The sequence below is a fragment of the Rhea americana genome, unplaced genomic scaffold, assembly GCF_003343005.1.
Source record: "Rhea americana isolate MKP2758 unplaced genomic scaffold, rheAme1 scaffold_276, whole genome shotgun sequence".
Classification (NCBI taxonomy): domain Eukaryota; kingdom Metazoa; phylum Chordata; class Aves; order Rheiformes; family Rheidae; genus Rhea; species Rhea americana.
In genome coordinates this window covers 921,999-947,335 of record NW_028186397.1, presented here as the reverse complement: position 1 = coordinate 947,335, position 25,337 = coordinate 921,999, and the positions used below count along the sequence as shown (strand labels likewise).

At 39.7% G+C, this 25,337-nt stretch overlaps 3 protein-coding genes across 11 annotated transcripts in view; 1 reads left to right on the top strand and 2 right to left on the bottom strand.

Annotated features, from left to right (window-relative positions):
• The window catches only part of APLF (aprataxin and PNKP like factor), a 35,830-nt gene extending 24,164 nt beyond the window's left edge, over positions 1-11,666 (bottom strand). Inside the window, exons 1-5 of one of the 4 annotated variants that reach the window (XM_085308461.1) lie at positions 11,648-11,666; positions 6,675-6,746; positions 4,458-4,621; positions 2,948-3,098; positions 1,483-1,609 (exon numbers count right to left, since the gene is read on the bottom strand). In XM_085308461.1, coding sequence (XP_085164587.1) covers positions 1,483-1,609; positions 2,948-3,046 — 226 coding nt within the window. In that variant the 5' untranslated portion in view covers positions 3,047-3,098; positions 4,458-4,621; positions 6,675-6,746; positions 11,648-11,666. Of the gene's footprint in view, positions 1-1,482; positions 1,610-2,947; positions 3,099-4,457; positions 4,622-6,674; positions 6,747-10,026; positions 10,045-10,212; positions 10,352-11,647 lie in introns of those variants that run through there. The other 3 variants (XM_085308460.1, XM_085308458.1, XM_085308462.1) reach the window with 3 other exon arrangements.
• FBXO48 (F-box protein 48) lies at positions 10,523-12,931 on the top strand. Its single transcript, XM_085308463.1, has 3 exons — positions 10,523-10,605; positions 10,799-11,154; positions 12,455-12,931. The coding sequence occupies exons 2-3, from the start codon at positions 10,849-10,851 to the stop codon at positions 12,614-12,616; spliced, it is 468 nt and encodes a 155-aa protein (XP_085164589.1). The 5' UTR covers positions 10,523-10,605; positions 10,799-10,848; the 3' UTR covers positions 12,617-12,931.
• Positions 12,932-23,991: 11,060 nt separating this feature from the next.
• PLEK (pleckstrin) overlaps positions 23,992-25,337 on the bottom strand; it is a 62,369-nt gene continuing 61,023 nt past the window's right edge. For all 6 annotated transcript variants that reach the window (XM_085308453.1, XM_085308447.1, XM_085308448.1 and 3 more), the window contains one exon: positions 23,992-25,149. In XM_085308453.1, the coding sequence (XP_085164579.1) occupies positions 25,010-25,149 (140 nt within the window). In that variant the 3' untranslated portion in view covers positions 23,992-25,009. The remainder of the gene's footprint in view (positions 25,150-25,337) is intronic.

The following is a 25,337-nucleotide window of genomic DNA, read 5'->3' as shown; positions in this document are numbered from 1 at the left end:
CACAAACAGATCGCTCTGTATACCAATAACTTAGAAAGACAACAGAGAAACTCAGGTCCACAAAAACCTTCGGAAGATGGTAGTTATGACCAGCACTGCAGAGAGCGCTGTCTTAATGTTGGAGCGATGCTGTGGAAACCCTAAAATAGTTAACAAGACTCAAGGACAAGGGAGAGAGGATATCGTAAAACAGTATTGAAAAGCACAATCAGCTCCAGCTAAATAACCTCGAGGAAACCAGGACACTTTGAAGAATGAGAGGTGCAGACAAGACAAAAAGGCAGAATAACCCAGAGTAACCTTACATTCATTAAGGCTTATTAACATATTAAACTACACACCCCTAAATGAGTAATGAGATGGAAATGACGTGATAATGATGCTACCGCCTTCTTCTCTGCTTCTCATGCTAATTAACAGGAATGTTAAAGCGCAAGCACAGAGCAAATATGTGATGTAATAAAAATTGTAACCAACCAAAAAAATTGTACAAAATACTCCCTGAAAGTGTGTATAAATAAAGAATGTGCAGGGAAGAAGGCGAGCTAGTTTTGTGGATCTACCATCTAGCACCCATCTCTGCACAGAAATTAAATAAACAAGTATCTCAACCCTGTGTGTCTATTAGGTGCTTGCACACTAGGTAACAGCACCCAGGTTTAGGACAACATTAAGACAGAAAGGTAAAAAATAACACACTCTCTCACCCTCCTCCCTTCCCACGCTCCCCTTCTCTCTCTCTCTCTCCCTCCTTCTCCTTCCCCTTCTACCTTCCTCTCCCTCCCTCTCTCTCCTTCTCCCATTTCTTTAGTCACAAGCTCCCAGTGACCAAAGTTGGACATGCTAGAAAATGTTCTTGGAGTTGTGCCAATACGGCAACCTTGTCTGTCCCTGACATAGGCTAGGCATGCTATTCTGCTGCTGCTACTGCTGATACAGCAGTACTTACTTTGGCAAGAAACACGTACACTGCAAAAAACTGCTCCTAGAAAGAAATTTTGGAATAGTGATCCAATATGACTCAGTTACAGTTTACAAATGCACACAACTTCTGCACAAACACCTCCAACACCCGTGAAACTGGGAGAACCTAATTTAAAAGGGGCAATACATCAGTGACTTAAATGTGAATGATACTTGGAATTAAATGTACAGAAACTGCCTAGAATTTATATCCTAAGCAAAACACAAAAGTTTATAAGAAAGGGCTCAAGAACATCAGATGGTCAGCAGCCCCAAAAGAGTAATAGCTGGTATAAAAAAGGGAACAGGAAGAAGAACTAACTGATCAAAAAGAACTGTATAATGCCTATTTGACTGATGACAAAGGAGACAACAGAATTCAGTCTATGTCACCTGCTAGGCCCAAAATTTGGAGAGAAAAGTAATAAATACTTTCTACTACCACATTTATAAATTAAAAAAAAAATCAAAGCAGATTAATGTATATTAGTATGCAACTGTACTGCACTGCACATCTACCTTCTTTCACTACAGGGTCAGAAAGCCTCTGAACCATGAGGTCTCCTTTCAGCATCCAAGATGGTAGCACTCTCTTTCTTTGAATACATTTTAATTGTTTGCATTCACGATCATCCGGAGATGGCACCTGAAACAACATTTACAGTTTAGTATCTTTTTCCAGTCATAAAAGAGGAAAAAACAAAAACTAGAACACAAGTTTGCACACAGTTATGTCCTTCAAACAAAGCCTGTATTACTTTCAAGGTGGTGCCAGTTACCTGAAAATTTTCATTGTTCCTACTAACTCAGAAAAAAAAAGAACATTTATAGAAGTCTTCATTCAATGGAAAACACCTTAGCCCTTTGGAACAAGTATGTAAGAGACTACAGACTAAAACTTTAATGGAACAGCTTTGCCAATACCTTGCTATATAGTTTACACATACAGAGATAGCAAAACAGCAAGTTTAATATAAACAAATGCCTATTTGTCAAAAAGCAGAGAAGTCTTGCCAGTATTCTTTCAATTCCTCTGTTAAGAAACCATACTTTAAATCTTGTCTAGAAAAATAAATTAAATAAAGCAAACTCATTTTTAGTACATGCTTATTTACTGAGAGTGATATTGTCTGTCTGAATTTCTATTTAAAAAGTGGTAAAGATCTCAGCTTCAGTAAGTCTCACATTTCATTTACTGTATTTAGTCATTATCTACAGTCAAATCATGCTGTCCACATATCCCTTCTTGCACTATATTGCTGGAAACACAACATAAGATTAAAGAAAAATCCCACTGGCTCCAAATACTAGCTATCAGACCGCCTGAAAATGGTTATTTGACTCAGCAAGAGTAATAGAACAAAAATCACTTGCTTTGTAAACTCTGTTTGGTTGGGCAGGATGCTGGCTGCCAGGGAAAAACAGGAGGGTTATTTATTATTTATTCGTGTTCTTATGGGTCTTGGCAATACAACTCAATCACACCTGTACAACTTAAAAAAAACAGGTTGCTAGTACAATACAAACAGATATTACTTAAAGCCGGCACAAGACATCTGCAGTCTAGCTGCAGTATCTCCAAAGAGAAATTTCAGAAGCTTTTAGGCAGGGTGAAAGAGCAGTCATTCATTTTTCTAGGGCTTCACAGATACTTAGGGGGTAGCTCCTGATATACCCCAGAGATCAGAATTTCATGTTGTTTTGTAGTGCCAAACTCATCTATAGTACTGTTAGCTCCAAATATTCATGTAGCAACAGCAATTTTCACACATTCCAGAGAACAACTATAATTATAACATACGTATAGACATACATAAAGAATACAATCCAAATCAATAGAAATACGGTATTTTGAGCAAACAACTTTGTCAGAGCYTAGTTCTTGGGGACAAAAAAAGAAAGGTTAACAAAATACAATATCTTTACCTAACTTTCAACCCATACTCACAAATACTAATATTTAATGAAATGATTAAGCACTCACCAAATGTCTGCAAGCAGTCTCAGTTTTTCTTAGTTCTGCGGTTCCCTGGACCTCAGAACTGGAACATTCTGGTTCTATTAAAGATGGACTAGAAAACATTTTAATAGGATGAACGCTTGGCGTTTCTTCTGCATTAGCCTCCTGACATTTTCTGAAAAAAGCAAAAGAAATTTTATCTACTCAAACATATCACGAATATAAATATCCTTGAGTGTTTTTACTCAAGCATAAAAGTACATCTGAACTTTTGCCATTAATACACTTCTAAATTAAATGCACCATGCTACTAAATAAACTTGAAGAAGAAATAAACATACCTTCCTTTCTCACTTCAGTTGAGAGCATGACAGTTTTTGAACAAAAACTTTTTTCAGTCATTGCTGACCCCCATTGTGGTGCAGGTTATTGTTTTTTGTTTGTTTSTTTTTAAAGGTGTAAGATATGATAGTCACTGCTATGATAAAACTTTGAGAGCTGAAATTACAGCTTAGAATTTGCTTTACTGGAAACCATTTTGTCAGTTTTTTATAATACTAATCCTTCCTAAATAAATTTTTATACAGACACACATATGAGAAATAGCACAGAAATGTGTATACAAATTATAGACATTCTTCTCACTCTGACCTTTTAATTCAAAAAAGGTACTTGATTCACTAGACATAATCCCTTGCATTCACCTTTGATGTAGTTTTCACACTGCATTTAAGACATTTATCATAGGTTAGCATACAGCAAACTATTTTACCCTAAAATTAAAACAGTATTTCCTTTACTGAAAGCTTTTCTTCCCCCCCCCACCATTTTTTTTTTTTTTTCCAAAACAAGAACAGTTAAGGTCAAAATGTGAACATCAGTATATAAACCAAACACATCTGACAAATTTTAAAACAAGCAGAAGTCTTCTACTTCTAGCACTATTACTCTTTTCTCTCCAAATGTTACGGAACTATTTAGTATATGAATCATATAATATGGACATGTAGATGACCATGCAAGTCACTTGCCTTTGGAAGGGGTACTTACGAGTTCTTCCTTCATCCAGGAAAGCAATTAATATCATCATTTGAAATTCACATAACAGAAAATGAAGACTATCATGATTACACAAATAAAACATAGTACTAGATGAGCAGAAATATGGCTAATATCAGTAAAAGTAACCAAAGTTAAAATAATATCAAGCACTACTGTTTTCACGTAACATTACCAGGTTTTCCAAGAACAAAGTGCTACACTAAATATATTAACATTCAAAATCATAAGCAAATAGAGGGACACTGTAAACAAATCCTGATCACCACATCTCCAGAACCAAGACCACTTGCTATAGACATATCCTACACTTCACGGTTCCTGAGCATCACCATTCAAACCGTAACTGAGCTTGATATTACTTAATGATGAGCAGACACATCAATTTATTTCCATTCAAGACTTACCACTCCTCAAAAAAAAGTTAGAACAAGTCGATAGTGAAAACAGCATTGTTTCTTACAAGTATTGATACCTTACTGTGCTCTCCACAGGATGAGCAGAGAGGACCTTGAAAACGTATTTGTCCACCAACAGGGAAAAGCTATCACCGAATTTCAGCGAGTGCCATTCATGTGCCTCCAGGGGTAGAAGACAGCCATTCTCAGGAGACTGATAAAAACATGGATTTACATGAATCTGTAAGACAGAAAGAACAGCTGGAATAGTTTTTACAGCATATATACGTACATTGCTTATATATGTTTGGCTAAGTCTCCCTCCCCCTTTCTGTCATACACAGCAAAGCATTTATGCCACAGTAGTAGCTACAACAATGGTGCAACCTTGAAATGTTAAAGACAAAGCCAGACAGATATACTAGATGCCACTAACTAGTTCAAACAGCTATGCTAGATTTTTAAATACCTATAAATCCTAAAAATGTATTTAAATCTAAATTGAGCCTCAAGAAAAAAAAATGAGCAAAATTAAACTAAAGGTGAACTGATGTTTTCATCATTACTTCTGTGCAGCTGTTGGTTTAATACATTACAGAAATTCTAAACTTTGTAACTCCAATTAGGCTTGTATTTCATAAACCTGAGCAAGCCTAGCCAGAAAGCCACCAAGATAGCTGGGACCTGGAGAATACGCTGTATGAGAAGCAACTGAGAGAACTGAGCTCACTCAGCCTGCAGAAGAGAAGGCTGAGGAGGTCCTAATACCCATCTTCCAGTACCTACAACAAGGTTATTAAGGCGGCAGAAGTAGGTTCTTTGCTGAGGAGCATGGCAGGAGAACAAGAGACAGTACTCGCAAATAGAAACAGGAGGTTCTGGCTAGATAAAAAGAACAAAACTTTCATGATGGTATGTAAGTACTAGGACAAGTCAACCAGAAAGGCTGTGGAATCTCCATCCTTGAAAACTTCCAAGATCAGGCTGGACAAAGCCCTAAGAACCCTGCTGTGAATTCAGTGCCATCCTGCTCTGGGCAGGGAGTTGAACCAAATGAACTGGCAAATCCCTTCCAGGCTGAATGATGCTACAAGTAAACAAGCATAGTCCAATACCTCTCACACAGAGGACACCTGAAAGTATATGAATTAACACAGGTAGGCCACCATCCAAAGAACAAATTTACTGATTTTCCACAAACAAAGGCATGAGAAACCATCCGATCTAAGCTTTCAGATATCAATAATTAGAGACTTTCTTATATATCAAGTACTTAATTCACAAAAAAATTACTGTACGTTTTACACAGTCACTGAGAAAACTACAATTATCCTCATTATGTGAAATTAAACACAACAGAAAAGTCTTATTACGCAACTTGTTTGACCTTGAAATTGAACAGAGTAACAGCAAGTGCTCAGCCAGATCTGTATAACTTGCCATCATCCAAGTCTGGGAATCTGGGATCAAATTTACCAGAATACCAGTAACTAACAGAGGAGAATCACAGCTCAGGTTTACAGGGTTAACAGCATGGGGATAAAGAACTAGGATGCAAACTCCTACTTGCATACAACTCTTACACCACAAAGTCTTAGGAAAAGTGAGGACCAAATCAGAGAACTACAGCTCAGAGCAGAAGGGACAGGCCTGTGGTGACCAAGTAACTCCATGCACCATTTCCAGTACTGGTGAACTGAATAGGAACTTATCTGTACAAACMGAAAATAACTACAATCATAAATAAATATTATTGCATAGTCTGTCTGGAAGATTTGAATCAACTGCAATTATATAAAGATTTGAAGAGTCAGTTACTGCACTAACATTTCAAAAAAGACAAAAAAAGAAAAGGGAAAAAAAACCTCAAGTTATGTTTAAAACACCCCTCTATAACACCAGTTGAATTTATTTGCAAACAGCAGAATATATTCTTTATTCAAAAAGTTGTAAATTCTGAGTTTTTTTTGAAGAAGGGTGAGGGAGGAAAATCACTGTACAGAACAGATTCCATCTCAAAAGGGTAAACAGGACAACAAACAAAGTAATATTTAAACCTCTACAACGTTTTATTTTTCTTTAACTCTCCTACTTACATAACTAAAGTTATTAGATATTATCTGAAGACAAAAGCAACACAGTAACATGACAATTACGGAAAAGACTACAGAAAGAGACAAAAGAGAACTGAATGCTACTTTCAGATGAAACGTAACATCACATGAATATCTGAAAGTAATTACAGTATTTATAGCCTGGCTTTATAGGCATAATCAAAATAAGATCTAAGTTACCGGTTTGATGCGAACTTGGCTACCCTCCACATCCAATATGGCATGTTTTCTGGATACTCGCTTATCTGTAATCTGGAAGGAAGATACAACTAGTTTGAAAGCCATATTACCTCAAAGTCAATATAGATTCCTTTTACATCAATTTTTCCAAGTTATCAGATGTAACTGAGCACAATTTTAAYAGAACATATGTTTCAGGCATTACATTGCTCCAGACTGTTTTAAAATACTAATGAAATCAAAGTAACTTTCCAAAATTCGATTCTGTACTAAAAGTCAGATAATAATGTTAAGATACAGTTTTCATAACCAGATACCTGATTAATCCAGCAGTTCTTAACAAATTCTCACCAAAAGACTGTAAGTCTGCAGCTCTGAGATGAGAACATTTACTTGGGTACTTGAAGCTGGTTTTAAGTCTCAGTTCAGCATCAGCTTTGAACTGATTTTTCACCATAACATCAAAACTCTTTTTTTTCTTTAATACTTTGTCCCTACACCAGTCAACTCACTAACACAAGAGGATTAAGAAAAAGAAGTGTCATTACTGTTCTATTCAACAGTTGTTGTACTCCTTTTCACAGCTTTTTTGCATTACACAGAAGGCACATGCTTAAAGTACTTTTTACTTCATCATCAAGAGAGGAACAAGAAGCCAAACTTTGCCTCATGCTACTTCCCAAACAGATCCTTTCGGGTGCTTTTCAAGAGGTTCCAGTTCTGTATTTGCTCCCTCTACATTTTTTTCACCAGTGATGGAATTGTCAGTGTACAAAGACAGGGCTGTATTGATCAGGTATCTACGGATCCAGTTTGTGCCCCTCTAAACTCATCATTAAAACACCTTAATAATTTTCTTTACATTTTGTTATGCATTTGGAAAAACAGCACTTTCCAGAATTAAAATTTTAACTTGATGCTTTGAGTCAATGTGCACAAACAAGAAAACAGAACCACTATGAAAGGAGAGAAGACTAAGTAAAGTTGTTTGGGGGGGTGTTGTTTTTTAATTACTACATAACATCATACTGTTCTGTATCTACAGCAAGACATACAAAGGAAGGAAGCAGTTCTGAGGGGCTGTTTGCAAGAGCTTTTTCTTTAAACGAAAAAAATCAAAGGCATTTTAAAGAAATTATCACTCAAATTTGAGAAGTGACCTTCAAATTCCAAAGGAAAAAAAATATAATGAGTCTGAAAAATGGGAGAGCACTACAATTTGTAAGAAGTAGTTTTCAACCACAGGCAAAGAGCCATTCAGGTGGATAAAGGCAAAACAAGCATATGCTCAACTGTTAACACCTTAGTATTCTATAMTTTTATAGTCATTATCATAGTGATCACAACATCACACAATACAAAAATCATTTCACTATTTAGATCCTACAGACCCACACTGAACTCCCTGTAGTTGCATTTATTTATGCCACCTAAAAATTTAGCCTGATCTTCAAATAATTTTAAAAGCCTGTTTTTGAGGTGTTAGCTATCAATAAGAGTTTCTCTCTCAGTTCTTCCAATTAGAGAAGAATGGACTACAATTTCAACTATATTTTACATATTTATTACTCTCTGCTTCCAGAAGGCTTACACTTAGAATATTCACCTAAAACTACAGACTCAAAAGAACTACCAGTACTTTTCGCATAGATTTGCTTAAAAAAAATAGAATTGTATTTCACATAATCAAGAAAGCTACAAAAAGCAAWCTGCCATCTCAAAAGAGAATTGTTTTTATTACAGAACTGACAGATTAGGCAGCATAGAAACGGGCACACTGCAGCTACCTATGCATTTTCTGCTCTTAGAGTCTTTGATCCAATGTTTTACATAAATCTTAGATGTATAAGCTCTAAGTGGTCAAGGGTACAGGCTAAGGGATGTCAACATCACTACTGGTATCAAAATACTCTGCCCAGAGCAGGCAGAAGTCTGCTTCAGAGTCAATGAAATACAAGTATCACAACACTCTGCTACTGTGACAAAACAGAGCTCCCAACAGAGCACATCTCCTATAGAGCAGCTAATGTTTGCATTTTCCAAAAGATCAGTGTCTGGGGAAAATGAGAGAACATTTTGACAAATTGCTAGTCGCCCACTACTTCTACCTAAGAGTCASTACACTCCAGAAATGGTCATTACATACCATGCTGTCATTATATTGACGTTATACAGTTTTAAGGGGATAGCTGATGTGCGTGGCAATAGGAAGCGTACTTCTGCTGCACAAACTGTCCCACAACATCCAGAACCCGTATCTGAGGATGGCTGCTTCCTCTAGAGGACTTTCACTTCTGCTTGGAGGCAGAAAGTGGAGAATATAAACTACATACTAAAATCTGCAGTGTCTGCTCCTCTTTGTGTGCCAGCACAAATATACAGAATTCCTAAGTTTGTATAATACAGCACATGAGGATGCTGCTCTTGCGGCTTGACGAAGATACAAGGCACAGCAAGAGCGCATGCAGAAGTTAATCACAGTCACGTTCCAAAGAGGAGGAGTGAAAGAAATGTACAATCACCAGGGAAACAGTAAGTCAGCAAGATTTTTAATTTAAAGATTCGATAGGGTAGAAAAACCCTCTGAATTATAGGCCGTATCATCACTGGCACGACATTAATTGCAGAAATAAAGAAAAAAAATAAAAGATGCTCTTACTCTTGCATTATCAGGGTGTAGTAGACCAAAAGAATAAGGGGATTTTTCTTCTTTTTAATCACTTTGAAAAACCTGATTCAGGTTATAACAAACATCAGCTAAGCAGAAACCAGTATTACAGCCCTAGAGAAGCGCGCACACAAACTCAGAACCTCCTCTGCTTTAGTACTTTGCTATGACACCTGTGATATTTACAGCGTTTTATCTGAACCTGCCACATCCCACTACCCTTATTCTACAGATTTACTGGATACCTACTTGCCAGAAGCCCCTAGACTTTTGAGTAGGACTGCAGACATAACCAACTTTATCATTCCATCATCTTTCCAGATAGTGTGTGAGAAAAAATTTTTCACATGCCTATATTATTGCTTCCTTAGTAATAAACAGGAGATCCCTTCTCTCTGATCTCCTTGTCAGCATTCCCATGTTCCACGGAAGAGCCCTTCAGGGGACGAATGACCGTATCGACCCATACGTTTTCCTGTCCCTGCCCCTAGCCGTTAACCTCAGGAGTCTTTGCAGGACACCAGTGAAAAGAAGAGGCAGCAGTAGTATCGTGCAACACTGGTCAGGAGCTACATGATTTTTTTTTGGTTGATATAAAAATAATTGAAATGGCTGAAAGAATACAGGAAGAGGACATTAGTTTGGCTCTTCGATAGMGGACAAACGCGGGAAGATCGCATTTACCCAGCGCTGCTTTTTAAAGGCAAGAATTTCCACCTCCTTGTTTTGAAAATAACCGTGACTTCTTGTGACGCACAAATCAACAGAAACTACGAGAAAGGGCCCGAGAGGAGCAACGACCCCGCCGCTGGGGGGACACCGAGGGGGCGGCTCGGCGCAGGCACCCCGCCCGCTCCGCCCCGCACTTACTCCGAGCAGGGGGCCTCTTCCCAGCACGGTCTCCCCGGGCGGCAGGGCCACAGGGCAGCCCCCGTCCGCCGGGGCTAACCGCACCGCAGCCATGGTATGGCGCGCCCCGCCCCGCACGCAGACACAGCCGCCGTTGGCGTTTAAATCCCCGGAGCCCCGCCCCTCCCCCCTCCACTGCCCCGGAAGTTGCAGTCTCCCAGCGCCGCCGCCGCCGCYCCCCACAACCGCCCACGGCRGGGCRGACTACGAGTCCCAGCATSCCCCGCGCCACCTCCCCCCCTCCTCGCCCGGCGACGCATGCGCACAGCGGAGCCCGGCTTGGGCTGTCAACAACACGCGCTGCTCATGGCGGAGGCATTTAAAAACCAACGGAAACCGGCGGCGCGCGGTCAGGTACCGCGGGGCTGAGGAGGGGGGAAGGGGGCGATGGTGGTGGAGAAAAACAGCTATTAAACATGAAGTGCTCGGAAAGGCCAACTTAAAGCCTTGATGACGAGCCGACGACACGTTAATTATGTCACCAAGACAATAGCGGTAATTTCGTTTAGGCAGCCGTAACGCAGGGTGTTCGTTGATTGTTTCGCAGTGCTTTCATCACTCAGGCTTACTGATCTAGTTTAACAAGAACTCAAAAGTATGCAGAAAACGCCCAAGAGGAATAAACAGTCATTTGCTTCCTCTGAGGAACCAGCAGTTCTTCCTCCGGACAAGAAAAAAAGAGAAAGTCAAGATGACTTTGTAGCACTTTTGCCTCCAGAAGTCTGCTTTCAAATCTTCAATGAACTTGACATTCAGAGCCTGTGTAACGCAGCGATGACATGTAAGAGCTGGAATCATGCTATTGAGAATAATGACTGTTTGTGGAGAAGTCACTGTTTAACCGTAAGGGCTGTCTGTCAACGAGAGATCGATTACGATCGACTAAATGGATATTCGTGGAAGGTAAATTTAACGTGAATGACTAAGTGTTGGCAACTGAATAGTTTTGGGGATTAACAATAGAAGTATATAGAAAAAATCTGTTCAAGATCAGTGACAAATGTTTGGAGAACCACATATTAATTGGTGTAGTTCAGTAGAGAAATTGAACTGGAAATCTGGTTAAATATGCRAAGAAATAAGCGTAAGGCTATTTTGTTGCCTATCTAAAACCACATTTGGCCTGCCTAACAAGTTCTGTTTAATCCTCAAGCTGTCAGAAGCATCCCCTCCCAGAGAGCAGGCAAGCTGGCTTGTACAGCATCAAAACTGAGGTCTTGCCATCACATCAGAAAGGTTGAATAGCCCTATTACAGAAAAAAGTCCATATCCTAATATGGAGGCAGGAGAGAGAAAAAAAACAACATACCCCTTCTAATGTTCTCTAGTAGTATTTCACTGGAATAATTCAACTTGGGAAGGATGAGTTCCTGGGGTTCATTCTAGATGGCTTTACTTCAGCACACGTTGAGCCACATGCACTCAGGAGCAGGAATTTGGGGTTACAGCTGCTCTGAACGACCAGGAGCTAAACATGCTGGAAGCTCCATCACTGAGTCCTGTCTGCAAACTGAAGTAGATCGGGAAAGAAATGGGTTCAGACACTCCTCTGAACTAGCAAGAGAAAGATCTCCACCTCATTTTAGTTGGTGTGTCTCAAGGCAGGGCAGAAGGGGGAGAAGAAAAAAAAAAATGCRGACTCCTTCTAGACTCTTACCTTTTAGGAGAAGTGTTTTGGTATGAGGCAAAGCCTTGAGGAGGGAGTGGTTGCCCTCTTCCGAAGCAAGCAACAGCACCACTCCTCTGGGATTTGAAAATGTTATCAAATGCCAGGGCTTTCCTCTTCTCATACAGTAGTTTCCAAAGCTCTCTGCACTGTTTTTCTCTTTTGAAGAGGGATTTGAGGTAGAAGCAGTAAACGCACCAGGTCAACATACTCTTGCACTAAAAGTTTAGCTGAATAGAAGAATTCAACCAGCCTGCATTACAAACAGGCAAGAGTTATTTCCCCATCATCTTCACCCTCTTTGAGGCAAGAAGTTATTCTCAACCTATCTTAGGGCAAAAAACCCCACATAAATAGACAAAGGGCTGCTTCTCATCAGTGGCATGCCTTTCTGGTCTTAGGATATAGATATCCACATCCCAAATCCTTTTTCTGGCATTACCCTTCAGTTCTCCCAGTTCCAACGCAAGACATCTGTATTGAATACAACTTAAATCCATTTATTTTCAGGATTTTAGCTGTCTGTTTTTCCATCAGATCACATTACTGAGAAACTATTGGAAAAGCAAAGTCAAGCAAGAATGGCTCAGCGGGAAATATAGTAACGTTCATTCACGCAGCAGCTTGCCAGAGAAAAGCATGTATCCAATGGATGTTGATACTTGGGGAGAAATCCTGGAAGCAGAACTAGAGAGATGAGAAAACAGTATAAGGTTCTTAAGTTGCAAGAACCAGCATCAACAACTCACACATGACAGACTGCCAAACTGTAAATATTTTGCCCTTTAAATTACCTGTATTTGCAAACATGCAGTGAAAGCTTCTCAGAGAAAGATATATTTACATGACTTTTTTTTACTTGCACTTTATCAGATTGACTTTTTGTAAAATTCTACGTAAACCTAGATATTATAATTTTATATTGTAAATTTAATCATCTATATTGTTAAAYAGATGTTTATGTGGATTGTACTTTCAATTTGCACTTTTTTGAAAAAAAATTTTAGAAACTGTTTGACTTGAATGAAATGTATTAATTCAGCAGCACATTAATGAGAGTCTAGAAGAGAAGGGTGGGGGAGAAACAAATCCATACACCAGGAAAAAAAAGGAAAAAAACAGTAGACAGCCACTTCAGGAATAGCTTAACTTCACCCATTTTGTCTCAAGTGACAGAGCCTTCAGAAGGGTCCTTCCTAAAGCTCTGCATATTGAGGAGCTAGTATTCATCAGCGAGACACTTCCACTGCTTTGCCATGCCAGCCATGAACTTTCTGGATTAAGACTTAGAATGAGGCGGTGAACAGGACTGAAGCAGCCATGGAACAGGCAGCCTCTGCCATTGGCCATACATTTTTGTCATTTGCCTGAACAGGTATCTGAACAGGAAATAAAACATAATTTTAACACATTAAACATAATTCACATTCTGACTACAAAAATACACAAAGCTGCATTGTCTTGGGTGGTTTCAGCACACTTGGAGACAATCAGTTTTTTTTGACGTTATGATTGCCCATCTCAGACTTACACTATAGCCACTGATTTTTGACACTGACTTAAAAATCCTGCTAATAAGAGAGGTAGATCCCTATCACATTAGTCAATGTAAAAAAGGACTAGAAAACCAATCATTACAATTTGTTATGAATGCCACCTTTACCGAGCTACACTTCGCACTAAAGAGAAACAGTAACTACAAAATGGTGGGAAGACAGCTTATTGCTTTATGTATTTCATTGCCTGCAAGACTCAGTCACCGATCTGTGAATATGAACTGATTTCAAATTACTTTCTGTGGACTTTGGCAAAACACTTACCAGCAATATATAAGCAGGAGCGTCCCACTGTGAACATTAGGTTAAATGGCACTATCCAGGCCCTTGTTGGATGTAGAGTCTACTTAAAAACAAAGTTCAGCCTCTCTTTTAATGTAGCCCAACAACACTAGATGGAGCAGTAGAGCAGTTCTGCTCTGGAAATGCATACTGTGGTATTCTTGGCTAAGTTCCAGTAAGGCTTTTTTTTTGGCTGGTGGCAGTGGTGTTTATACTCACATTCAGCTTAAGTGAATTTTATTTTCTCATGGCTATTTAGCCATTGCTGAATATTTAGTGAAACCATCCTCCTCCTTGTAAGCAGCTGGGCTCTCAGGCTGTTTGTTTCCAGCTGCCGATATCTACAGGCCAAGGAAGGATAGAAAAGCCAAGTGAAGTTGGAAATTTTTTGGAAATAAAATGCTTCCAAGAACAACATTTTATTTGATACCCTTCCTAGTTTGTAGCATTCAGATTTCAATAAAATCCATCCATCTCCCTYAACTTCCTACATTTTTCCCCCCATTAAAATAGGGGGTTAGGTTCATTACTAGCAGTACGCTTTCTACTTGGTAAGTAGCTATAAGTTGAGATAGCTTTCTTGTCAACAACACTGTACGATATATGATAATTTGATAGCTTTTTCTTTTATACTTCTGCAATACATTCCTTATCTATAAATATTAGTCCCAGGATCAGGACCCCCATTGCACTAGCTTTTGAAGATGAACGACCTCTCTCTTTACAGCCAAAAAAAGATGATGCTGTTGCTAAGGTCTTACGTTGGTCTTCGTAATGGAAGCAATGCTCATAGTTCACTAAAGCTTGAACTATAACCCTTCCCCCAAATGCGGCTGAAGAGTAACTCAGAGTAAAGACTACTGCTAAGTATAGCGGGTGTGGCGCAAAGTTCAGTGAACTGCTAACACTGCTTCCTTCATAGCTTTAGAGCAGAATACCTATTAATATCCAGCTAGCCCCCCCCCCAAAAAAAAAGACAAAACCCACATACAACAGTTTTCCACTGAAGTTGCTGCCTTACTCTCTGCTCACATTATTTTATAGCCTTACTTTAAGAGAGTCAGAAATAAAAAAGGTTACATTTAAATTAATGAGAAAAATAGCAAATCATCACCTGAGTGCCCATTTTATTAAACATAAAGACGGCAGAAGTGCACAATGAGTCTAATCCCTCATCTTTCTCCTTGCCCAGTCTCTCTAGATTACCTCCAATCTTTTTAATTCTCAGCTGTTTAATCACCTCTTTTTGCCCCTTTCCTACTCATCAGCTGTAAGTTTGTCTCTCAGGACACCATTTCTAAATAGAAAAATTATTTTTCTTAAGTCCTGATGCAGGCTTGTTTCAGTGTACACTTTGCAGTATCTTCTCCCCATTCTTCCGTGGGCTGAGAGAGACCTGCATCTGTCACGCCTCTGCAACTCTGTCCAGATCAGGAGGCCATCTTTAATCACCCGAGGGGTTAAACTCCCAGCTACGCAGTTAGACACAAGGCCTGGATCTCTAAACTGAAGTAGGAGTGGTGAAAATTCCTCATGGAAATCTATTCTTTGAAAGAAAACCATTTAAATACAAGTTCTCATGAAAATAAAGCATCCCCCCTGCCTCAGCCCCTCCTTTAAGGGTTTTAATTCCCTCTGGAGATTTCACTTCATCAGCTTTGGTCTATTTTTTCCCCCCCTCTTCCTTGTTACCACCTRCTCAGTCTCTCAGTTCTATTACAGGCTGAACATGCTTTCTTCCCATTGAACACATTCAGATTTCCAGCAGCTTCGTCACACCCCAGCAGCTTCCCCATCTCTGAATAGCAGTATTTTCTACACCACCAGCTGGTCTGGGCCCRTCTCTTCTCCCTTCCAGCTGCAAGAAAAATTCTGAAGTGCCAGCAGTAGGAAGAACATACCAGTGCTAAAATTAGCAGTAATGCTTAGCTGTCTTTCCCCACATAGTGTCCTCAGAAACTAAGGTCACATATGCAAAACCCACCTCCTGCCTTAGGACCCACGTCACTTATCCTCGCACCTAGACGGCTGATAGAAGGTCCCATTTTGCTTCAATATCAAGCTCTCCTGCCACTTTTGAGGAAGTGGAAAGTTTTACTATGGTATACCCCACCTACTGCCCCTAGATATTCATACACCATTTTGACACTGCCACTTTTTCCCCTTTTTCGGTTACTGAAAGATGGCTGAGACACCATCACTCGGGCATCCCGGTAGCCACACATCCTTATTGCCCTTCACCTTCCTGCCCTCTCATCTTTCTCAAAAAAGAGGCTTTCTGAGAGAGTACGTGAAGTTGGTGTGGCACACAGCTGCTTCCCTCCCACCCCACTCACTAACTGTATGATGCTTGCTCAAAGCACTTAAGCTTCTGGGTTGAAAAGAGAGTCTCAAAGTTTTTCAGCTGCCCAAAATGTCCCAAACTGCTGCACACAGCTTGACATCAAAATGCCCAGCACTGAAGCCCAAGCTGGGGTCCCCAGAAGTAAGAATTTTATTTTTGCATTTCCAGAACGCTCGTGGTTTTTGAACCTCCTCCATGCCTGCTCAGTACCGCAGTGCTCAATTTCTGGAGGGAGGGACTCGCAGTGTGGCTTTATTTCATCACAACCCAGGATGTGGCTTAAAAGGCACTGGCATTAAGAGTCAGGCTAAATGAGAAGGAAAGCTCAGTGCTGCTCATCATCACACAATTTTCGTCATTAGATCATTCAAATGTTAAAGAGAATTTGAACAAGAGAAATGTTCTTCTCAATAGGCAGGCAATAACATTTCATGTCTGTATCCCATTCATCTCTAAGTCCCCAAACGATAGATCTCCCAACTGAAGACAACAGTTATGTCCCAAATCCACCCATCAGCATGCCCTCACTACGCTTCTGTCAGCTCTCAGCGATCAGCAGCAGCTGACCCCAGTCTTGAGCTACGGCTTTGCAATGAAGCCGGAGAAAGGTATTGAAGACTCCTGAGGACACCTTGGCATGTTGAGGTTACTTCTCAGCCTATAGGTCATTCAGAAAAGGCTATTTCAAAAAACCAGYGAAGAAAGCACCTGCTATATTTAGAAGCCGCTGCTGACCCGCAGCTTTGAATACAAGCACGATGCTAAGAATTGCTACTTTTTCAGGCCTCAGAGCTAGTCCCACTGCCACTGTTTTGGTAAACCAACAAACCCAAGCCACAACTCTGGGTTGCAGAGGGAGAGCAAAACTTGAAGGTCCCATGGAACAAAAAAAAAAAAAAAAAAACAAAAAAAACCCACCAAGATGACTGTTCTATATACCAGGATATTCTTCATGCAGTTACTTGCAGTCTTTTTTAACTCCTCAGAATTGTCTTGTTCATCACTGCTGCCAATCTTCAACAGCTTTGGGTTACAAACTGGGGGGGGGGGGGGGGGAAGGGGAGAAGGTAGACCTGCAACAGCATGCAAATCAGGTACCAAGTTTAGCTTTTTTTGGATCCATATTTAAAGATATTGGTAGAACTCCAACATCGTGGTTTTAAAGTATTGTCTTTAAAAAAAACATAAGGGTCAAAGGAGAAACAGTTTGCTCAGTACCGGGGCCTACTGCACAGGCCGTTTTATTGGAGGGATGCCAGACACGTAATTAGGGAAGTTCACACACAAACTTCTCCAGAAGCCACAGGAGTCTATAGGCTGTGTAATAACGTATTAGCCCCGGCACTAGATAGTGTTGCAACCATCTCAATGACATCCRAACACCAAATGCAAAAGACCACAAGATGCATTCAACTACTTAAGGATTCACCTTCAGAGGTATAGCCTGAATGAGCTGGAAACRAATGGAAAGCTTCAAACAAGCAAACTAGCCACCTTGAGCCTTTAACAGAAAAGCAGAGAAAGGGAAAAAAAAAAAAAATCATGGAACAGCATTATCTTACAGGGAGTAAGCTATTCTTGAGGATATCTGCACAAGAACTCTACTCAGCTATTCATTTGAGGGACTATTTTAAATAGCTTCCACTATTTTTCCTTCATAATGTTAGAAAGCAAAGGTCCTATGAGGTTTAAGTAGGAAATCCGAACAAGCAGGTCTTGCAAGAAGATAGTAATATGTCCATTTGACAGTCTAACCAACAGAAACATGCCACAAGTTTCATCTACTGTGATTGTCCGCTAGATAATGTTCAAAAATAAAGCTATATTAAAACAGCTGACTAGTGCAGTCAGTTTTGTCACTAAATTATACTGCTCTTTAGGATCATTCTAACAGCTATGTTATCAACACAGGTACCTGGAGATAGTTTTAGCTCCTATTCAAATGCTTAAATAGAGAGACAAACATCAGTAAATGCCTAAGAAGTATCCAGAACATCCATAGGTGCCACAGAGCTAGAAAAACACCAGAGGAAACCTCTGCTGTTCTAGAGAAAGGCCAGGTAACGTGTGGCAAGACATCTAAAAATGCCATTAGACTTGCATTCAGGCATCTGGATTTCACTACAGGATGCTTAAAAAYATAGCCGCAAGCTTTCTTTGCCCTTTTCACGGGCTCAGATTAGAGCTATTTTGACGAAAATTTTCTAAGAAGGGAGAAAGAAGAAGAGAGGAGATAGGGGAAACAGAAAATGCAAATGAATAGAGAGTCTGCCTTTAAGTGAAAATATTAAGGAAAAAAAGATGACACACCTCAATCTTATTTTGCCACTGATGCATCAATGTGGTGAAATATTTCCTTTTATCAATCAGAAAACTGTCACAGGACTGTCAGATAACTGATAAAAAACAAAACCCAGTTCATATTATTCAAAAATACCTTGTGTTGATTTTGTTACTGTCYTCAAGGAGGAGGCAGGGAGGCTGCAGAAGAATTATCACATCTACAAGAACCAGAAACAATGACTAGAAAGACACAATTTTGCTTCTAAATGCAGAGCAGAACGTTTTACCTTCTAATCCAAGGCAAGCAGGAGGGAGTCATTGTAAAGGCAAGCCAGGAGTTCTATTTCAGGAAGCCTCACAGAAAACATACAAAAGAACTGCTTGCTCAGCTTTCAGATAACCCATCCGTGGTTTTCAGAAGTAAATCAGTTCCTAAAGTGAAGTATAATTTTAAAAAGTGATGAAGTAATCAGGTTCAAATTGTTTTTCATGTATCAGATTCAGACTTGTTATATTATCATCCATCACAAAAAAATAAATGATAAATACAGATGGCTGCATGCTGGCTCCTTTCCATATTCATTTTGCAAACCTACCAGGGCAACTAAGTCTGGTTCCCATGCTGAAGCTATTCTGTATTTACCAATGAACACTTTTACAGATGTATTTACCAACTAACATGCTTTTACTTTAGTCAAAAAAACCCTTTCTTACTCAGGCTCAATCCAGCAATTACTGAAGCCAGGTGGAAGCATTATGGAGGTTTCATGATACCATGAGACTCACTTTGAACAGTCAAGCCACGAGCTTTAGGCAAGCAAAATCACCTGGAAAAGCACTAGTGTTTGGTAGTTCAGAACTCCAAACCTGCCTCTACCATCTGCTTTTTAAGTTGTCCTGTCGTTCTTCAGTATCACACAAATAAAACAGGAAGAATCATAATTGAGCTGCAAAATAGATGTTCATGGGTAGCACAGAAGAGGGTAGAAAGTCAGAGATTTCTCATTCACTGTTGACATTGGTCCACAAGTAGTGTGGCTAAGTTCTCCTGACATGAAAGGGCAAGCACATGACACCTTTTCCACTGAGTGCTGCTCAGCACACAGGCTAGATATATAAATAAGCAATATATATATTTCTATAATCCGAAAAAGTCATTCCAAACAGAGGCCATGCAAACAGCCTTGCACTTCTTTTTATCCTGGCTTTCTAGGAGAACCACTTAGCATATTGTGTAATACTATTAACATGCAAATCCATGTATTTTCTGCTTCTATTTACTCTAGAACAAAAGGAACATAGAACATTTAACTAGAAACAATACAGCTAGGTATGCTGAAGAACTTCTAACTGCTCCTTGCATGCCACACACAGCTATCAAACATTCCTTRAAGACAAGTGGCTTCTGAGAAGAGAGGACTAGAACGCTCATGCCCCCGTTAGCCCACAAGAAAGCTAGAGAGAAGTTAAGAGCCCAGCTTCAAGCCTTCTGTTACACCCAGAAGTTCACACTTACTGCTGTCAAAACCCTGTACGTCAGTGAGAAGCCTACAGTTCACAAACCAGACRCACGCGTTTTTCCAGACTACAAAGGCACTCAAAGAAATACCAGCTTCCAACAACCAGCAGAGGACTTARATCTACTCATTTCATTTTTGAAGCTTACTCCTGTATTGTCCTGTGGTTTCAAAGGGAACAAGCTTAGAAACAAAACACTATTAAAATATTTCTGGGCAACTCCCCAGTAGCAAAAAGGATTTCTAAGGAGAGTTTTCAGGCTTCTTATTTTTGGTGTTACTCAAGCCTGAAACTCAGGATGTACGGAGGCACGTTACAAAGAGTTTATTCAGTTCCCCATGAAGCAGATCAGTTAGGCTTAAAACAACCTTTAAAAGCTTCTGAAGAATTTGAGAGAGGATTAAGGAGAACAAGAATTGTTGTCTGACATTTGACTGAAGTGACATTTAAAACAAAACCAGAAACAATACCACCACATCAAAGCATTACCTGCAATATCGCAAGCACAAGAACAAACAAAAACTTTACGTAGAAAAAGATTTAACAGAACAAATCAGATCACACCTCAGAAGCCTCAGCTACTTTTCCCCTCTTCGTATATATTAATAAATTTTAAAGTTGCCTCAARAAACAATTTTCATACTATTAGAAAGCATCCTCAGTAAGCCTTTAACATTTTCTGTTAGCTATYCTTTGAAAGAGAAAACAAAGACAAATTATTACAGAAACTGCACAAAAATAACATTTAGCAACAAAAAAAAACACTATTAACCTTACCCCAGAAGCATAAAGACTATAGCAAAGAAAAAACAAAATGCTCTTGAAAACCACTGCTAGAAACACATTAAAACAGAACTGCTTCCACCTGAGGGGCTTAATGGCTCACAAGAAGCAACACCTGTGGCTGACAGCTTGTTACACTGTGGCACTCCTTCTGGATTTTTTTTTCTCCCCAGTAATGTGTGGTTTGCTTTGTTTCATTTTCTAAACCATGTGCACGTGCACTTTTACCAGCGCATGTTTAATAAAAATGCCTGAAAATCTGACTGTTGCAAGCACTCTGCCAGTACTCCAAGAGAAAGAAAACTGCTGAATTTAAGACGTAGCAAGTCAAATACTAATGTAAGAAGATCTTTATAGGAGATGTTACCATACAATAATTGTACAGTATAAGTACAGTTCTCATCCTCAATGGTTTTATTTACTGTCTCTTAGTCTAAGACAAAAGATTAAGCCATGTTGGAAGTAGAAAAGGAATTAATGTTGATTTAGTATTTGCTGAGCATGTAGAAGAAGTTTGATTTAAACAGTAAGAGGCTGAAAACAAATGGAGGAAGCATGGTACGCAAAGGTTTACACTTCTTTTCTTCTGTTTAGATTAGTAATTCTTTGTACTGTGCCTGCTATCTYTTCTTTTGTTCTGGTATTCAATATACATGAAACACCTCTTGCACGATTTCTAAATGCCTAGATTGGCCTCATAATCTATGATACAATTGTAGTTGTTTTATTTCCCTTGGACAAGATATACTTGGTATCTGTGGAAACTTTACTGAAGTTAAACTAGCCCTCTGTTTCCGTCACAGATAGAGGTCTATTACAGTAGCCCTCATCAGCTTGCTTCAGCTCCAGTTCCTTTCTTCCGAATTACCTTCCCAACTCAATTCCAGTGTCTCATGCACGATTCTTCAGGTTGAACTACTGGTGGCATTTAGACAGCTATAGATACCCAAAAGCACAGAGAAAGGAAATAGAGTTTCAAAAAACCCTACAATAACAGTGATCCTCAATTCACCTCTCCTGAAGAACTTTTCAGAGAGAGAGGTCTACTCATCATTGTGATCCCTCATCCTAAAAAGAGAAAGGCTGGGCCTCACAGAAATTCATTTTTTTTTTCTTTTTTTTCTTTTTTTCTTTTTAATCCTGTTCTGAAAATAGACCAGATTATATTCACCTTGGAATCTGGAGCTAGAAATAATATGAAATTACTCATTATGTCATGAAATGTGTGAGATCCTGACTGAAAGGAAGAGTAGTTTGGATCACTTCCAGTAGCAGTTTCAGTCTGATAAGAGCATTTATGGCAGGAAATACAGGTAAGGTGGCATCACATGTACACTTCCATTCACCCTATTTCCTCCAAGAAGCAGACGGACACCTACAAACCCTTGTGACAGACCTTTAAAAGAATCATCTATGAGGTTAGAGATCATAGCTATAATCTAGTATAAGCATTCCTCCACAAATACACTGACTAGCATCACCTACCAGATAAAATACCACTCACATGCGGATAGCTGTGCCTCTGACTGGGTCCAGGGGAAAATAACAAGGTCAAGGGCAAATAGAAATTGTTAGTTCTACTAAAAATTGGCAGTTGCTTCTCCCCTTTGCCAAGCCGGGGTGAGTTTCTGTTTTTTTCACTTTCCTGTGCTATAGAGTATTTTTCGGTTAGCGAGCTCTGAAGTAAAAATGAACAAAAACCACAAAACAATTATCAAGAAAACAGGGCTGAGCAAACAGTGTATCTCTTCGCCATGAGGCTTCCTTTCTCAGAGTGACGGACCAGGCCTCAGTGATCCTGTCAGCTTGTGTGAGGTACAGGAAATGCCTGTTAAAAGCTGATTTCCTCAGGATATCTTAAATGGACATGACAACGAATAGTTCTGTCTTTGCCAGCTTGCTGCCTCCGCACAGCTGTGTTTTCTATGTTATTTCCAGGATGAAACCCAACTTATTAAGGAACAAAACTCTGCACCTTTACCTAAACTAGTTCATGAATGTGGTAGGCTACCCCACTTAAAGAGACTTTCCCAGATTCAGCCCTAGGGACAAGAAGGCCATGTTTCTTCCCCCAAAATCACCMATTTAATTTAGAGTGACAGAGAAGCTGCTGGGTTAATCAGATRGCCAATACTCCCTGTGCTGCACCACCAAGGTCACAAACACGCCAAGGCCTGCAACGCCAAACAAGTATTTTGGGAAGGAAAAAAAAAGCAGAGGCCCAATTGATATTATCTCCATAAACAAAGTAATTAGGGATGCAGGTGAGGTAGAAACAGAATATAAAGGGCAACTGGAGCTATGACGCTAGTTTAAGCTCCTAGAAGTTTCTTGTTTGTGCTAGGAGAATTCCGTGAGGTCCAGATCTCATCACAGTGCACTAACTGGCGCCTACACCCATAAAGAGGCTCACCAAAGTCAGTGGGACTCTGCATGGGGGTGCAGAACAAGGCTGCCTGCTCATGGCCAGGTATTTGGGACRAAAGTGAAATTCCATCACCGTGACATGAACACACTCTCTGCAAGTTCCCTAAGCAACAAAGAAGAGCACCTGTATTACGGTAATGTTGCTAGAGGGTGGTAGGCAAAGGACCTTCACGCATATTAGCTCAGATCCCTCCAGATCTCTTCCAGATGAACTKCTTTCTGACTCTGTGAACTGGAAATGGGAAATCCATTTCCTTTCTCCTCCCAGTGCGGGGYGGGGGAGGAAAAAGTTTTTATTTTGGCTTCCTCATAGGCCCACAGAGTGATCTATTGTGTATTTCTCGCTCTCTCTGTTGTGCTCATAGCCTATCAATCCAAATGCATCATCACTAGGATGGTCCAGCAGACCAAGGCACAGTTCATTTACCGGGAAAATTATTCATACAACTAAGTTACCAAAGTTACCAAAAAGATCTTGCATGACAGGACAGGTTTGATGAATCAGTGGGAGGTGTTCCCTGAACACCAGGAAGAATGCCCTCAGCCAAAGTAGCAGYAATATCTGATTCTCTTCTCCTAGCTTATTTCTGTGGTGTACATGCAGTTTCTGGATAGAGATATAGTGATGCAGAAATGAACAGAAGTTTTAGCTCCAGGTTTATTTTTAGACTGACCTGAATAAGAATTCAGGTCATTCATTGCATCTAAGAACTAAATTTTAAAAGTTTTTAAGTTTACTTACAATCAGAAACAATAGTCCACAGCAGGAGTGGGCTAACACACAGAATCTGACACTACTTTGACTTTAAACTCTTGCTTAAAGCTTAAAGCCTTTGAAGTTTGGTATGTACAGTCAAACAAAAATATAAGGATTGATCAAATAAACTGACCCTATCAAAAGCAAATGTTTATTCCAATTATAAAAAGCACAAGGTTTCTCTTACAGGCTTAAAATACAGAACCAAGCATTGCGTATGTTGCAGTAGGRAAAAAAACATAAACACTCAATTCAGTAGCTCCAAAAACCTATGGATCCTTGCCCTTCTCCTGCAAGATTCTTGACTCAAGAATCTTGGGTCAGGCTGGGGTACATGACACCTTAGCAACTGATTTGGACACCCAAATTAATTGAAACAATGGTAGCAGCACAGATTGGCGCAGAAAAGTTTAGCAAAGGTCAGAATCAGGTAGATACAGAAGATGAACCGAGGTTGCSTCATGCTTCGAGTGCAATGGGTGGAGAGTCCTGTGTGGAAACTCATACTGCTGTCACTAAGCTGTACTTGCTTTGAGAACAGTGTTTCTGTAGTTGCCAGAATTCTTCCTTCCTTAACACTGAAGTGCTATTAAAAAGGAGTGGATCAGCTTTCCAAGTGGATTCATTTCTTTCCTTGTCTTTGTGGCACTATTAATCTCGGTGAACATAACAGTAGAGAGATTGGCTAGTGAATAAGAAAGTGTAAGGTCTTTGTCTTGGGAAGTCTTTGAATTAATCTGAAGACACTAATATACAACRTAGGCTGAATGGTAGGTGACTAGTTGAGTCCCTTACAATTAGTGACATGATTATGTCCCCTGTTAATGGTGAAACCCACACCATCAGTAGTGGGAAGAGAGAGGCATAAGGTAGGCTACCCAAGGTATTCTAATTATTATAAAGAAGCACACACTAATAAGGCACGTTCTATGATACAATTTAGCAAAATATTCCCATTAAAAAGTAGCAGGTATGTTAGTTTGTTAGTGCCCACTACAGAATTGAAACGTACCCTCCCGCAACCCACAAGCCTTAGGAGGCCTTTCTGGATGATATTACATTCTTTCAGTGAAATGTTAAAATTTCTGTTTTGTTTGGAGTAATCGATTTGGGTTGTCTATCATTTTGCTGGCAGATCATCTTCATTTCCCAGTTCTAGCAACTGCCTGAATTGCTTTGATCCACTCTGTACGCTCTGCGGATGAGGCTGCTTGCAAGTAATAGTGGATTTCATTTGAGGTGATGATTTCAAACAGGTTATTGTCAATATCATACTTCTTGGCTACAGGGAAGAAATAAGGAAGTCAGTTAAGAGAATGAAGTCTTGTATTTACAATGTTTCTGTTTTTACACACCATAAAGGCATTTCCTGACTTTTTACAGCTGTGTCTGATCATGCCTTTGCAAACAGTTCACAACTTCAAGCCCATGAGATCTGTCTCTCTCACAAAGAAAAAGAAATATTAATTC